The sequence below is a fragment of the Ptychodera flava genome, chromosome 18 (assembly GCF_041260155.1).
Source record: "Ptychodera flava strain L36383 chromosome 18, AS_Pfla_20210202, whole genome shotgun sequence".
Taxonomy (NCBI): domain Eukaryota; kingdom Metazoa; phylum Hemichordata; class Enteropneusta; family Ptychoderidae; genus Ptychodera; species Ptychodera flava.
Window position 1 is genome coordinate 3,833,380 of NC_091945.1, and position 17,424 is coordinate 3,850,803.

The following is a 17,424-nucleotide window of genomic DNA, read 5'->3' on the forward strand; positions in this document are numbered from 1 at the left end:
TTCATATCCGAATAACTTCCTCGGTTAGCGTACTCAAAGTACATGTTACTGTATATGTTACTGTGCAAGAAAACAAACGTAAAAGCTACAGCTGACAGGATGCACATATACTCTTCCTGAGATATTGAATCGAGGGGAATTGTGGGGTCAATTTATAAACATGTGTCCCAAATTCATGTTTTAACTGATCCGCAAAGTTACACCCGGAAAGTAAAACTAGCACACTAACTGTCCTGGCCTATTGATAAGAGCTTGAAAAATCGCTACCAACTGATGGGATTGTTGAACACACTGTATCAGCCAGTCGTTTTAGTGGCTTGTGCGGGGTACGCCATTGTTGTGAATATATTTCATATCAAGATCGTAAATAGTATGCTGCTGCATAAATGTGATTCGTTAAGCTTGTTCGCTCTTTATTTTCGTGTAAACTTTTTAACTTAGTTTGAAGAGGGCATATGATACAATGTGGGTCACGTAACTCTTTGTTGCTCTGTGATTTGTTTGTCCGTCATTACCTATTACTTGCAGGCCGCATTGCACACGTCATCATACTTGTCTTCGACTCCTTTGACGTGGCCCGCTATGAGAATTAAGGCAAGATGGATCAACAAAGTAGCAATAGCCACTAATTATCGCAATTTTTTTCTCTCTAAAACGATGGCAAAGAATTAAAAGAGAGTACTGGCGATCATGCTATATCGGTAATTCCTACATGCATAACACATAACACAGGCAGAAAATTAAAGTGTAATCTATTTGCTACATTCTGATAAACTTCTCCTCATCAAAGCCATCAAATGTAAACCAGCACTCACCGAGCTACCTTAGCTTCCCTGAAGACGGACATTTCTTGGTCTAGGCTACTAAAACTGGCAAGGTTAGCGTTCATCTTTCGACAGTACTCTGACGAACCATGCCAGTTTAAGCTTCGCTTTCGATTATCATCAGCGTTAAACACCTGTAATTAAAGCGGTTTCATATTGCGGGCTAATTGCTGGATGCGATGTCGAAAGAGCTAATTGATATAAAATGAGAAATATTTCAGCGAGATTTTACTTAACAGGAACCTTAAGTAGCATGAATGTGGCTGATTCCAATAACATACCTACTACCGATAATTAACGTTAGGTTGCATTCACAAACACCTCTGGAGGTGGTGGGAGAATTGACAGGGCGGGAACTTGAAAATATCAAGGGAACATGGGGGCACTTGAAAGGATTGGGGGACCTAAAGGGAGGACTCGAAACAAAACTGTCTCTGATTGATATGAAATATGTATACGGTTGTCAATTTAAAGTGTAACGTTTGGCTAATTTGGGGTGGTTTTGTTCTGTGTATCCACTGCAGTTTCTTGTTCTACTCCCCGAAACGTGATGAAAGTCCAGCACAGCCATATTATATGTGTATAGTCAGCATTTCTGTTGTTAAAAATTGAATTCAAGTCCGGACTAGAATTTATTTGTCATCAATAACAATGATAATGGTCTTGCATATACAGATTATTTGCCAAACAGAATTTTGTTATTCTAGCAATCTGTGGGAGTAGAACAAGAAACTGCAGTTCATACACAGAACAAAACATAGCCTATTGGCCAAAAGGTACACCTAATGTCCCCTTTAAATGAAATCAGGCGGCCACATAAATCGGGCGGCCACACTGGATCGTATCATAAAAAACAAAACAAATTGATGTGCACATGTATGACATAGGTCAATGTCCTTGAACCAACTTTGAATAAAATCCGTTAAAGTTACGGCTCCAGACATAGAAAAATCATTACAAAATGGCCGTCAGACGGCTATATTGGATCGTATCGTGAAACAAATCGACATGCATATGTATAACATTTGTCAGTGTCCTTGTGCCGTCTTTAAATGATCTTAGTTGAAATAAGTCTGAGTCACGGCTCTGGACATAAAAAAATCATTATTACAGCTGGATCCAAACGGACATGGTTTATGCTTGTTTATTTTAACGTTTTCTGGTACTTACTCTGTAGAATTTTAATGTTTTTTGTAGTTTGACTGTTTTTACTCTGTAGAAATTTTCATCATTTTTAACCATGCACGTTTTTAGCCTAATTTGATTGTTTTTACATTTTAGTTTGTTATGCTTTGCTGGTATTTTATCAATTTTAAATGTGTAAAGCGCACTGAGACGTATGTGTAGTGCGCTTTAAATGAATAAATATAATATTATTATTACAGTGTAAATGGCCGCTAGGCGGCCATATTCGACCATATCGTGAAACGAATCGACGTGCATGTATATGACATTGTCAATATCTTTGCATAAACTTTGAATGATATTGGTTGAACTATGTCTGAGTTACGGCTCCGGACACAAAATGGTGCAGCCTTATTTGATAGTATCATAAAAGAAATCGATGTGCACATGCATAGGTCAATCTCCTTTTAACAAAATTGAATGATGTTGGTTGAAATATTTCCACGTTACGGCTAAAGACATGAAAAAATGTTATAAAATGGCCGACTGGCAGCCATATTTCATCGCATTATGAAAGCAATAGACATGCATATGTATGACATAGGTTCATGTTCTTGTCTGAGCAATGCTTGGTGATGGAGACGCGAACGCACTGACAGAAGGACGCACTGACGTATGATCGAACCCACAAGTCCCTTCAGACTACGTCCGTGAGGACTAAAAAACTGTTCATAGTTTTCTCATAGAGTGGCCTACCCTGTATAGTGAATCAACTTTATCGAGGAAATCCAAAAAATGATTACGCACATGCACCTTTTACCTGCTACTTCAAGCGTAGTAGGCCTACATTAACATTTATCATCAAACACGTATATATGTTGAGATATAGCTTGTTTTTAAGAGGAAAATTGTCAATAGTCTGCCAAATAAACTCCTTTGTTTTATGATATGATATTTTTGGACGAAGCACTACATCGACCACATTTCGCCTTCCTTTGACCTTTGTGGGGGGGGGGGCCTTCAAAATTATAGCAAAGCAGAAGGGAGGCTTGAACGCATTCTGTGTTTATAGGGGGGTTTTAAAAGAGTCTGCGAATTATTAATTTAGAATCTCCCTCCCCCAAGAGGTGTTTGTGAATGCAGCCTTAGCGGTAATTGAGATATGAGATCTAAACGCCTTGAATGTCCCGTACTGTTGACTTTAAATCCCCAAAAGTGTCCTGTACACTAAATGTAATAATACGAATATAAACGGCACCCATCAGTGGTATACCATGAGATTTTGGAACGGTTTGCGTCTCGTGTCTGACGCAGCACAAATGACACGAATGCTGATACGACACAAGGAACAGGCGATATTGGGTAATAACCGATTTATCATATAGGCCTACCCATGCCCATAATTTTACTAATAGTACGTAAAACCTTAAATTTTGAGGCATTAATTTATTACGCCTTGCGCATAAATATCGGATCGGAATATTTCTGTGAACGGGCTTCATCCATAAAGTATACGACGAAGTAAAGATCACGCGCGACATCGCTGCAAGTCCTCCATATCTCGATGAACCCCAAGAAAAAAGACACCAGGATACAAAAATCGTCATAAAGGAGGAACCTTTTAAGGTGCAATATGCTATTACACAAATGTAACCGATCAAAAACTGTCCTCAGCTTTAAGTCTATCCTGATTTCGATCGCGCTCGATCGTGCGGCACGGAGCTCGCGCAGAGGTGACCGCCATTTTCATTGTTTACCTGTAGAGTTGCCATGTCAACAGTCGTTGCGCTTGACATTGCCGTCACGCCACGCGCTCACTACCTGTTCGAGGGTAGCTTTAGCGTGCACAGTGCCGGCGCCGTGCGAAGAAGAATATTTTCTAGAGCTTGGCCAAAAATACGACAACTTTAACAGGAAAACCATAGGAAAACATTACAAAACTCGACATATCATTTCGGCATTTGGCAACCAGAAATACCCGTGTTCCTCGAAGCCCTTCAATTTTTTACGTCGGCAACATCGCTTCGCAGGCGGAGAGCGGCAGCCATTTTGTTTGTTTACGTTATTTACCAACAAACTGCTAATGTTGTTCGGGAAAACGCCAAGACCGATGACGTTTATCGTGCATATCTTTACGTTTACCGTGAAATATCACGGCTGATATTTTACGGTGAAAGTCACTAGGATGAAGTAATATGGGCATGGGTATATGATAATGGGTAATAACCTCTAAATATCATAATATCAGATTGAAATTCTGGTGTAAAGTCAAAAGGGAACTTTTCTCTAGCTGAGAGCTCGTTCCTGTTCCAACTGTGCTATATTGCGAATATAGCACGGTTATTTTCACGTCTCGACCAATCAAATCGGAGTCTTTTCACCATCAATATATTGTTACCATCAATATATGGTATGATATTTTAAGAAAGCATTTCATTGATAGGCCTACTCTGATTAATCTTTCCATGTTAACTTCGTATGTCGTATAGACCTTGGCCAAGTCTCTCATAAACACTTTCTGTACAACACCAGCAAAGATAAAACCAACATTTGCCTTGGTGAAATTCAGTCTACCTGGTAAGCCGGTATTTCGTTTACCTACCTTGAAGCAGTTACTTTCAGACTCAATCCATCCAGTGGGACAATCATATCGGATCGGAATATTTCTGTGAACAGGCTTCATCCATAGAGTTGCCTATACGACGAAGTAAACATCACGCGCGACATCGCTGCAAGTCCTCCATATCTCGATGAACCCCAAGAAAAAAGACACCAGGATACAAAAATCGTCATAAAGGAGGAACCTTTTAAGGTGCAATATGCTATTACACAAATGTAACCGATCAAAAACTGTCCTCAGCTTTAAGTCTATCCTGATTTCGATCGCGCTCGATCGTGCGGCACGGAGCTCGCGCAGAGGTGACCGCCATTTTCATTGTTTACCTGTAGAGTTGCCATGTCAACAGTCGTTGCGCTTGACATTGCCGTCACGCCACGCGCTCACTACCTGTTCGAGGGTAGCTTTAGCGTGCACAGTGCCGTCGCCGTGCGAAGAAGAATATTTTCTGGAGCTTGGCCAAAATACGACAACTTTAACTGGAAAACCATAGGAAACTATTACAAAACTCGACATATCATTTCGGCATTTGGCAACCAGAAATACCCGTGTTCCTCGAAGCCCTTCAATTTTTTACGTCGGCAACATCGCTTCGCAGGCGGAGAGAGCGGCAGCCATTTTGCTTGTTTACGTTATTTCCCAACAAACTGCTAATGTAGTTCGGGAAAAACGCCAAAACCGATGACGTTATCGTGCATACTTTACGTTTACCGTGAAATATCGCGGCTGATATTTTACGGTGAAAGTCACTAGGATGAAGTAATATGGGCATGGGTATATGATAATGGGTAATAACCTCTAAATATCATAATATCAGATATAAATTCTGGTGTAAAGTCAAAAGGGAACTTTTCTCTAGCTGAGAGCTCGTTCCTGTTCCAACTGTGCTATATTGCGAATATAGCACGGTTATTTTCACGTCTCGACCAATCAAATCGGAGTCTTTTCACCATCAATATATTGTTACCATCAATATATGGTATGATATTTTAAGAAAGCATTTCATTGATAGGCCTACTCTGATTAATCTTTCCATGTTAACTTACGTGTGTCGTACAGAACTTGGCCCAGTCTCTCATAAACACTTCCTGTACAAAACCAGTATAGATAAAACCAACATTTGCCTTGGTGAAATTCAGTCTACAGGGTAAGCCGGTATTTCGTTTACCTACCTTGAAGCAGTTACTTTCAGACTCAATCCATCCAGTGGGACAATCTGCAGACCCTCCGGAAAATTGACAAAGGAGCAGGTACACTGATGGAAAAAATGGTCAGATACACTATTTTAAAGGTCCCTCATAGGTAAGCATGTATATATGCATTCTGTCTGTCCGTTTATCAGTTCTTGTATGTATTTATGTATGGTGTTTTCAACAGGGTTCGAACTCACAACGTACGGTACCCAGCCACCTAGCGGAGAAGCCACAGACAAAACCGCTCGGCCAAATCCCCAATCTCAAAAAGATGGGTTCAATAACCGAGCTAAATCTATCTATCTATCTATCTATCTATCTATCTATCTATCTATCTATCTATCTATCTATCTATCTATCTATCTATGATAAAACTTAAATGTAGCCATTGGCTCTTTTTCCTCTCCAGCGAGACATAATAGAACTTACAGATAGGCGGAGAACAGCAATGAATAGATGATGTGTATGTATGCGTTTTCTATTTATGTATCAGGAGCAGGGACCTGTCGAGTTTAAGAGGCTTTTAGTGGCTGAAATAGTTTACATGTAGAATTCCAGTCTGATGTATTTTAGAATAGGAACTAAATAGTTGAAAACAGTGCAACTGTAAGTTTCGGCAAAGGAACTCTGTCCACTCACTATGCCTCTCCCCAGAAGCTCCCATCTGCCGTACCTCCATCACATGACTTGTCCTCCCCTCTTCGTTTGCTTTCGCCGTCAGAGATTTGCGATTTGGCAATTTGTCGAACTGTTCCATTTCTGCGAGTGGGTACGTCATACGCGTAAATCTATAAACCGGTTAAGGATACATTTACTCAAAGAGATGGAAAATCCCCTCTAAACGTGGACGCGAAATATATATTTCTTCCACATTCGGTTTTATAATAAAGCAAGCTTAAATTCCGCGGACCTAAAATTACAAACGCGATGTGATCATGTAATCGACCAGACTGTTGACGTTGTTTGACTCCATATTTGGTCACCAATGGATCGATTTTACAATGTCCGCATTAACGGGCAGACTAATTCTTTGCATAATATGAAACAAATTTACAAACAAAATCAGGAGATGACAGCTGGGCTTTCAAACAACATAGCTTGCAAACCAGTATATTGTCTTCTGTTCTGCAAGTTAGGTTTAATTTGAAAATCGACGTTTACGTACTCTTTCATAAAATATGCAATCAGGGCAACTTGGATGGCTTCTGTCGTCTGAATCACAACAAATGCTATCGAGGTTGACGTGACACCTGGCAGACCAAGTACAAACGGTGAATGCACTGCTCCGTCAAATCGTCCAAAATTCACGAATAGCTTGTCAGCAACAAGCCTTTTAGCTTCACAAACCCATAACTGATGTCAGATAGGCTCTGCCTGTGAACTCAAATGCCCAGAAGAAGAAACAGGAAAGGGAAATTGAGCTCTACAACAGACTCGGAGACCAGTCCAGACCCAAAGCGCACCAAGATGGCCGATAAAATGCGTATGACAGATTTTATGTATTATAGTGTTGCCTCCAAACATGCACCTGTTACTAAAAAACGTCAACATTCACACAGCACATTGAACAAACCCTGGATATCACGTGGTCTCCGTAAATCAATCAGAACCAAGCACTTACTATTTTCACGCACGAAACGTCAGCCACGCAACACTGAGCGCATACGTCACTATCACACCTACAGGAATCTGCTCACCAAGCTCCTGAGACTTGCTAAGCGTAATTATTATACCGACAAGTTTAACTCAGTTGCCGGCAATACTAACAAAACATGGCAAGTCATAAACAACTTGATAAACAAAAATGAGTGCAAAGGCAACGTTCCCACCAAAATTAGAGTTAACGCCCAGAAAATTGCTACAGAGTCTTCATCCTACCTTGGAATATCGATTGATTCACATTTAACTTGGCACTCTCACATTAATACCATAACTAATAAAATCATCTCTAAAATCGGAATTCTATCACATATTCGTCATTTTGTCCCCAGATCTATATTAATTCTTCTCTACAACACACTTATTCTTCCCCATCTCAGTTACTGCATTGAAATTTGGGGAAATACTTATTCATCTCATATTAATTAGCTTTTTCGCTTGCAAAAGAAACTGGTCCGCCTCATCACATTTTCACATTTCACAGCCCATACTAAACCACTTTTTCCTCAGCTTGGCATCTTAAATATTTTCAAACTTAGCAAGTATGCTTGTTGCATGTTCATCCATGATTTAAAATCCAACCGTTACCCCCGTGATGTTCAACAATATCTCCACATTCCTTCACACTCTTATCCCACCCGATTATCTAGCAGGGGAGACTACCTTATTCCACAGCATAGCCTCACACTGGCACAAAACCAATTCAGATACTCGGCAGCTACACATTGGAACTCCCTTCCCTCATCACCCAAACAGATCACCACAAGGCATGCATTCAAAACAAAACTCAAACACTACCTTTTACATAGTGACGATTAAGATTCATATAACTTTACCAGTAATTTATTGTATCCGAGTGTTTCAAATGTTGTGTATTTCTACAGTTGCATTTTTCAACTCCAAGTTTTTCGATCACATCTGTGAATGTCTTTTCGTTTTATCACCAGCTGTACGGACTGCCATCAGATCTTACTGTACGAGATAATATGTTCCCGGGGCCATGAACTTGTATTAGTTCTACCGAACTATCTTCATGGCCCTCACCACTCAACTTCAGATATTTCAGACACATTATTGTAACAAATATTTATACATTTTGTTTATTTGCACTGAATTGTATATTTTTACAAAATGTTCATTTTTTCGTCAGTGGTGAAATAAACAAACAAACAAAAACAAACAATTTTCTGAAGCCACATGTCTAAACACGCTTAAAGAGTACTATCTCTTCAGGAGTTGTACCAACTGACAATGTCAATGATTATTTCAGACACCTTTATGATAGAACGCGCCTCACATACGGACTCTAATTTTTTTAATACTGTTATGGTTTACCGCTTGTTGGGGCTGATTTTAAAGACCTTGTAAGAAAATTTTAACTGTCTTATTTATCGAAATTTTGAATTTGAAATATCTGTAAATGTTATAAATTAAATTTGATACTCTCGGATCAAACTTTACACCGTGACGCCTGATCTCTTTTATTCTTGATTTGTCAAGAGAATACCTAAAAGTCTCATTAAAGAAATTTTAGCAAATATCAGTCTTTCACCTTCGAGACGCATACAACCTTAAATTATCACGACGAAACCTTTCCTCCGGCGGACTCTTGGACATTTACAAAATTTGCAGATTTTCTCAGCGATTTCCTTAAAAACTGTCAACCTTTCCTTGACTTGCGAGAATACTATTCACTTTCAGTGTCTGATAAATGCGATCGTAAAATGTTTAACGTAATCTGGTTGATACATCCTTATACTTAACTTTATACTTAACTTTACACGCATATAGGCCCCCTCCCCCTCACCGTGATGTCACAAATTCTGCTGGATCCTATGTAGCCCTGCGTACGATGCTGTTTGTTCCCGGCCTTATGGAGGCAGTATAACGCCGGGAACACCCAGCACCGTACGCAGAGCTAGATCATATAAAATCAATTATTTGCAATCTACCTACCGCTTAAGTAAACCGTGACGAATCCAAAAGCAATTTCCATCCTTTGCGGTTTGAGAACAAATATAATGTATAACGCGGTACAGAAGCATTGGGTGTCTTGACTAAAATGCGGAGAAGTGGTGATCATCACTTGCACGTGGATGAACGTATCGTCTAATCTTTGAACAGCAACAGTTTCCTGCATCCGCTGACACTTGCTTTATTTTTAAACGGAGGAAATGGGTGTTCCCTAACCTGTGCTGACACAACTTATGAAGAAAGAAGCGACGGACAACATATATCGCTAAATCATGGGTTGCCATGGCTACTGTGGCTCTTATGGCCGAAATCTGAATCTGGTGAATAGGAAATGTGACATCAAGTCAAAGCACGTAAAAACACCAGTATGCAATTTGACACTGTTCAAAGGTGCTTTATGAGAACTGTGTTCACAAATCAAGGCAGCAGGAACTGGCTTAGCGGGACTTGAAATTTTGGGGTCGTAGAAGGTTGAAATGAAAATTATGGGGGTTTTAGGATCGTCTGAAAATATTTTGATTTCTTTTAAACAAGGAAAAAATATACTGCCACTTGATGCCCACAGCCTATAAATTTATAGAGACTATTTTTCACCATTTAAATTCGCTTGTCAGGAATAAAAATGTAAAACATGTTCCCATATTTTTAAAAAGCCATTATGAAGGCTAAATTTAATGTGCTTGTCTGTTTTCTGAAGTACATTGATCATACGTGAGTTGAAATGCTGTGTTTTCGGGAAGGCCATTTAAAAATGTTTTTGTTAGCCGTCCTCGAACCTTTTTAAAAACCTACCAACCAGCTAGGGGAAAAAACAAACATAGACAGAAAATGCAAGTGTATTAACACTAGCTATTTTTTATTTGGTTTCTTTTGAAATATAATATTTTTATTTGTGATGGTGTTTACATTAATTGCTTTCTTAAGTTTCTCTGAAAACCTACCATCTCGCGGACGGCAAACAAGGTACTTTATTTGAAGCACCTACGTATGATAAACATATTATCAGTTTATTAGCATATTTGGTGAATTTCTGTAGGATAAGTACTTGTACGTCATAGTATAGGCGTATATCAAAACAAGACATACTGATTTTTGTCGTATTTCTGATACATTGGATATAGTTTTAGTTACAGCGACTAGACAACCTCCTTTTTACGACCCTAGTAACCATGGTCCAAATATTGGTTCGACGATCAAATTGCGAATTCGACGACTGCTAAAATAGCGCTGATCGCTTGGTTTGTTACTAAATATAGACTTTAGGTCGGCCACTGCGGTGACCCTGGTTTTAAAAAATTATGTTTACGCTCTATGACAACCCTTAGGCTGTCTAATTTGTGTCTGGTCTGGGTTCAGAATAGACACAAATTTGCGACTTGACCCAAATTATGTACGACCACATAACGGTTGGCCGAGAGTGAGGTTTTGCTTCAATCGTTATGTAAACAAGCATTGCAGAGTCACACTAGAGAAAGTAATGCGCCAGTCAATGTAAACCCCCACCCCCACCCCGGGGTATAGTGGGGGTTTGGAAATTAGTCCTGTAAATCTGCCAAATGCCCCACCCCTGGGGCAAGACAATCTGGAAAATCCCCACCTAAACCAAGTAAATCCCCCACATATGGGAGTGGGGAATTTGTAAATTCCTACACACAACCACTCTTTGGTCGCAACAACGTGCATCAATATAAAAAGTTCATGTTCAACTTTAGAACAATTTTTATCATTTAAATCAGGGTTTTGTGACATTTATGCTGTTCACAAATGTCTATAACCTGATCCAAGAAAATAACATACTTTTCGCATTTGTTTTTCAGCCACTTATACTGTGACCAGATAAAAGTGTTGAGGTGTCACTGTCACGTAATTCACCTATTTTGGAGCAAGAATTTACAATATTTGTCAGTCTAGTTGCTTGTATGTGTCAGGCATAAACATATTTCAGGCTGGAACAAATGATTTAATTAGATCAAAACACCAGATGTATCACACAAGACATGTCACCTCAATAAACTAATTAAAGCTGATGAACAAGATACATGATGTCCAATCTCACAAGTGCAGCTGTTTTGTCTTCTCGCTCTCATGTTACAAGCACAATGACACATTCTACATCAGTCATGCACTGATTTAAAACAAGCAGAGGAATGGAAATTCACAATGGTCCGTGTTTATTCATCACAAAACACGGCAGAAAGATACTGTGTAAAACTCAACAGAACAGATGATCAGAATGATCACACTGATGAAACAGAACTGTTTCCCTAGCTATATGGGTCATCATGAATAAATTTGATAATACATTTAGCGGACATAAAAGGGAATCCCGTCGTGACCGAACATGTTTTCCAAATACATGAGCAATTTAAAGGGACAAAGTCGGCCATTTTTTCATGGATTTTGTTTGATGTGACATTACTACTTATATTGTTTGACGTGTCGAAAGATACCGAATGAATGGCTGACCATGCTTATATTCGACCCCGGTTTTAGACAACCATCGCGAAAATGAATTAATGGTCATGACCATTAATTCGTTTTCGCGATGGTTTTACTTAATTTGTATAAAACCAGGGTCAAATATATGTATGGTCACTCATTCATTCAGTATCTTTCAACATGTCAAACAAAATAAGTAGTATCTCGCATCAAACAAAATTCACGAAAAATCGCTGAATTTGTCCCTTTAAGTTTTATCAAAAATAGAGTTGACCCGGAGGTCTTTTTAGTGCTGGATCATGTCGACGCATCGCGAATGTCCGAAATGTCACGCTCACGTGGGAAAATGTGGGAAATTTTGCGTATGGTATGTTCAATTTTCCAAAAAATAAGAATACACGGCGGATTAAAATCATTTATTTGGTTATCGATATTTCAGCCATCAATCACAAATATACTGTCATACACACCTCTGAATATTGCTGCATCGCGTTCATCAATAGCCTGTCGAAAAGCTGCTTACCGGCCCACATGGCCTTGACAGCCACCTTCCGCCATGCTACCGCTCTGAACAACAACATACCATTACCAGGGCCTGGAAATTTCTGTTTTTTCCCACTGGTCCCAGGACCAGTGACCTGTTTTTTTTCACTGGTCCCAAGGTAAAATCCACTGGTCCTCAAAAATTTGCATAACAATACAAGAATGATTCATTTCTCATACTCATGTTATGTATGCATTTCTATCAGATTTGCTTGGGATTTACATACAGCATAAACTGCCAATCTTTGTAATACAGACACACTGCATAAACATTTACTTGGTAGATTTCTCAAGTTCTTGTACACACACTTAACATGTTTTTTACTATTGCTATAAAGTTCACTTCATTTTTATAATTGCCCAGCGGTTGATTCTTTTCCATTTAAATTGTAAAAAATAGGTTGAAAACACCAAATATCTGAGAGGAACTTCTTTTCCATGTCCAATAGCAAATTGCCATAAACGCTCTTTTGACAAGCTAGGCGGTTCTTGTTAAGGTCAACTACAATCGAGCTAGGGGAGTCTTGACTATATAAGGAATTCAGTATGGTGACCTTCTAAATTCAGAAGTTGCTTGCTACGGACGATCGGAAAGTCGTAATGAGACTCCTTCCAGAGAATTTACCGCAAAATACTACTTTGATAGACAGAGATATAATATTTTCACACAATTTTGGGGTTGCTGATATTTTTAGCTGAGGCTATGGTCTGGTTTTTACCACATTAAATTTTACATGTAAAATGAGTATGTGGCCCGTCATTTGATTTTTGCAGTGCAGTGGCTAGTGGACGCACATCGCCTGGCTCATATCATGAATCGCAAACTGTAATAGAGTAACTGATTTTCCTTTAGAGTTAACGTTGTGATGAAAGAAATAGACTAAATTTTAAATGTTTGGTTGACTTAAAGATGCAATAATTATTGTAATTTTGTAGCTAGAAGATGTAGTCTCTCAATGGGCTCTTGGTTTTAGTGTAACCATGGAGCCATGGTGTAACTGGCTTTAGTGCGTCTCTGCTACCTCCATGGTTTCAGTAGCTTCGGTATTTTGGGGGGACGTAGTTTCTAATTTTTCGTCAAAAGACACTAGAACACAATCTGGGAAAAACACTGGAAATTCCCTTGCAAAATAAATTGGCTCCCGTTTGTACTGGTCTGCGGACTTTTTAGGGGTAATTTGTACTGGTTCGGGATAAAAAATCACTGGTCCGGGACCTCGGATCAGGGTAATTTTCAGGCCCTGCATACGTGCGCATGCGTAGTTATTTACGAACTACGAACATCTTCTGGGCCTGTCCGTCAAAGGAATAGGGGGATCAAAACGAGGCAATTGCCTCATCCCCTCGGGCACAGTTTCATGGCACACACGGTCTAATACCCCACATTTGTCCCGTATCGCCCGAGGTGGGGAGGGGTGGGGGTTTACATTGACTGGCGCATAAGTGAAACGCTGTTTTTTTAAGTACCCCAGGGTGTATATAACAACAAACATTTCTATGACAGTGATTCAGGAGCTCAGTTTTCTCTGTGTTTCTGTTTGTGTGTGCTTGTTTGTTTGTTTGTTTGTTACCGAAATATACCGGTAAAGTAAATAATAATATAACTGAAATATGTATGCTGGTTTGAAATAAAGCAATAAATAACACATACAATGTAAAATGAAAGTCAGAACAGCACGTCGACCCGAACTATCACTCTGCCTATATAGACAAATATACTCAGGAGATGCTACTAGCTGGGCTACCTTACGGGTCCCGCACACATATTTCAACTCATGAAAACAACGTCTAATTCACTACCGACAACGAGAAAATAGGCATGGTGCGAACTATCACTAAATATACACTATCGCATAGGAGCTCTAACTTACCTATCATTCTTCGACATCGCCGAAATGGTGATTTTCGACCTGTCCTAAGCTTACATGTGTCTCGAACCAAATTTCTAGTGGGGTGCGTTTTCCCGGGATTCCGTGGGAAAGTTATTTCAAAGGAACCAATTGTTACTGACTGAAAATTTTCCTTTGAATATTATTTTGTAATCCCGAAGTATGTATAAAGGTCAGTGAACAATAGAAATTTACCTCTATATTGCAAGCACTTCGTTGTGAGGGACGTTGGTTGTATTAGCGTCAATGACACTTAAATTTGAGCGGTTGTAAAACAATGGAAATACGTCATTGACATCTAATTCCCACTTCACGATGCTGGGAACAGTACACGAGGAAAAATATGATCATAGTTATGATATAGTTATTTAACAAGTATGTAATGTTATGTTGATCATTCCTCCCCCCACACTCATGACCTGAGTTTGATTAGTCTAGAACATTCTCAAGGTCACTGTCCTCTATGACCACACGACCTTGAATTCAATTAGTCATGTTTTGAACCTTGTAGAAATTCAGTTGTAGTATAAGTGTAGATATTTTTAGAACAGTGATTAGCATATCAATAGAAGTTCTAGATCGTTCTTATATTCTCTTACATAACCATTTGAGTATAAATAGGGGGCACAGTTTTTCAGTCAGATTTTTGGGATCGTGTCACTGGCGTGTTACTTCAAGACTTTGGAAACTCCAGCAGTGTTACCTCCAAGACTTTTCAAGACCTTCACAGCAACGCTTGATTTATTCTATGGGCTTTGTGCAACCTCAAGCCTGCAATCAAGCCAAAGGACTGCTCTCTTTGTCTGACTCAATTCTGGAGCTGTGATAAGAAGCCTGTACACATTTACAGTTTGTATTCTATCCCTTGACTTAGCGACTACTTTTATTTTTTGTGATAACTTTCGTTTTAAAGGAAATTGCTGAGTTCACCGTTCTGTAAGAGATGCAACTTATGTAAATTTCATATATTCGATGTCCAATGAGAGGAAGCTAAATAGTGTATTTTCCAATGAGAGAACATTTGAATTACTATTTACTAATCAAGGAATATCAGTTCATTAGTGATTGGAGAATTATCATGATCAGTCTTCAAACAATGACAGAATTCCTTTTAAAGGAGATAAACATAGATATATTAAGTTAGGCATCTCTGATGTATAACTTCACACTTCAGCAATAAATCGCCATCGATTTATATTCAATTACTTTGTGAGTCTCTCTGTCCTAGATCTCGAAGTATCTCTCAGCAGTGAGTAAAACTCCCCAGCTGAGATCGACGGAATGAGAGATTACACAATCACTTAACTTGATTTTCAATACGCTGACATCAACATTCAACTATGAAGTCCCTTTTAATAGTGTGGCGGCTAACCCACGATTTCTGTCAGATTGTGTACTTTAGATTTTAGAAAATGAAAATTGGAACATTACTAATTTGACTGATCCTAAACATTTTGTGTATTTCAAAATTGCCATGGAAGAGGGCGTATGCCTGTCTCGTACTCTTGCCCTGTAAGCACTTTGATGTCTGTAACAATACAAGAAAGGTACATTTTTATCAATTGATTTTTTTTAAATGCAGCAAATGGCATCAAAATGGTTATTGTTTTCAAGTTGCAGTTCGAGAGGAGTGATTACCCCTCTCAAAATCCTCTATACGTCCGAACTTCCTTTTGTCTTTGTCTTTAAAAAGGAGAACATAGTTTAATATAATTTTAGCAATAACCTTTCTCGTATCGCACCTAACGGCAAGGGTAAAACTTTTCAAAACCTGACGCACAATAGGGTTCATTCTCTCCTAATGCCATTTCTTCATCTTTTTTCTCTGCCTGAGAAATATTCTACTTAAAAACCTGGTTGTTGCTCTGAAGTGCTTCGGAACAAAATAAGTGCAGCAAATATATGTTCAAAGACAGCATAATCAAGTATAAGTACTATTATTTTAAAACAAAGTACTGTTTGCGCGAATGGATTACATGGTTGATCATAACAGGACAAATGACAGTAAAAACTATATATAAAAGCTAAATGTCATGAGGCTGTAGACAGTGATTGTGTTTTCCGTATACATTGTATTTAGGTTTAATTTCGTATCTCTATACACATCAGATAAAACTGCATAAAAATTGATGAAGCGTGGTAGGGATACTGACCATACAAAGTATCGTGCAAACTTTAAAATAAGCATAGACAGTAGAGAAACTACTAACTATACTAAGCACTGATTCTTGTTTTTTTTCAGATGTACATCATAAACTTCAGGGTAGGTTAGTCCTCTGTCAAATTTATATTATTTGCTGTCAAATCTCCCGATATTCTTAGGACTTAGTGATTCTTTAGACTGCAACACTTACAGATTTGTAAAATATGGAACAATTCTGAGGTGTAGCATACTAGCAGGGCAACCTTGTCCATTTCGGACACCTGGTACCACCACTTATTATTGTGGTTCAGGATGATCAAACTGATTGTACGTAATAAATGTTTAACCGACTGGTAATGTTTTACTTTGAATGGATATTATTGAATCAGTTTTGATTGCATATTAACCTATGTTAGATTGTTGTGCAAACTGTTTGATACTTGCTCATAAATGTGATGAGTTTCTTAAGTAATATTGTATCAGGTATTAGGTATCATTTCATGCAATCACTGAAAAATTCGCCACAGACAAAGTCAGCACGTTGTAACAATCATCGTAGTCTGACGCTCTGTGCCACTGTCTCTCGTTTGTTCCGTTGGTGGCGCTCTGATTTGTTCACCAGAGATATTATCTGGATACAAGTGATTCTCAAATCTGTTTCCTACGCTGGTGTCATCAATGACGCAGTTTCTTTTATATATTGCGTATCTCTGTCGCCGTTTATGGATGCGCCACGCAACCACTAGCATGGCCACAACGACAACAATGACAGCTTCTGTTATGATAATGATTGAAGGAACACCGATTCCTGTTAAAGAAGAAAATAGAGAAATGACAGATTGTACGAATTTAGTTTTTAAAGATCTACACAACCCCCAACCCCCCACCGAGGGGGCACTCACCCGATTTGCGTACACATTGACAATTGACAATTCAAAATTCAAAACACAAACTCAGCAATTTTCCGCATAATCTGAGGTTAAAAGTTACATTTCCTACAAAATGATTGGTCAAAATT

General features: G+C 38.8%; 3 protein-coding genes across 4 annotated transcripts in view; 1 reads left to right on the top strand and 2 right to left on the bottom strand.

Moving 5' to 3' along the window:
* The window catches only part of LOC139116686 (macrophage mannose receptor 1-like), a 31,567-nt gene extending 22,063 nt beyond the window's left edge, over positions 1-9,504 (bottom strand). Inside the window, exons 1-3 of one of the 2 annotated variants that reach the window (XM_070679272.1) lie at positions 9,375-9,504; positions 5,739-5,821; positions 816-958 (exon numbers count right to left, since the gene is read on the bottom strand). In XM_070679272.1, the coding sequence (XP_070535373.1) occupies positions 816-958; positions 5,739-5,821; positions 9,375-9,501 (353 nt within the window). In that variant the 5' untranslated portion in view covers positions 9,502-9,504. Of the gene's footprint in view, positions 1-815; positions 959-4,551; positions 4,699-5,738; positions 5,822-9,374 lie in introns of those variants that run through there. The other variant, XM_070679273.1, reaches the window with a different exon arrangement.
* The window catches only part of LOC139116693 (uncharacterized), a 559,130-nt gene that overhangs the window by 292,700 nt on the left and 249,006 nt on the right, over positions 1-17,424 (top strand). The gene's annotated exons all lie outside the window — the stretch shown is intronic.
* Positions 16,185-17,424, bottom strand: part of LOC139116688 (macrophage mannose receptor 1-like) — a 35,526-nt gene continuing 34,286 nt past the window's right edge. The window contains exon 18 of the mRNA XM_070679276.1: positions 16,185-17,214. Coding sequence (XP_070535377.1) covers positions 16,940-17,214 — 275 coding nt within the window. The 3' untranslated portion in view covers positions 16,185-16,939. The remainder of the gene's footprint in view (positions 17,215-17,424) is intronic.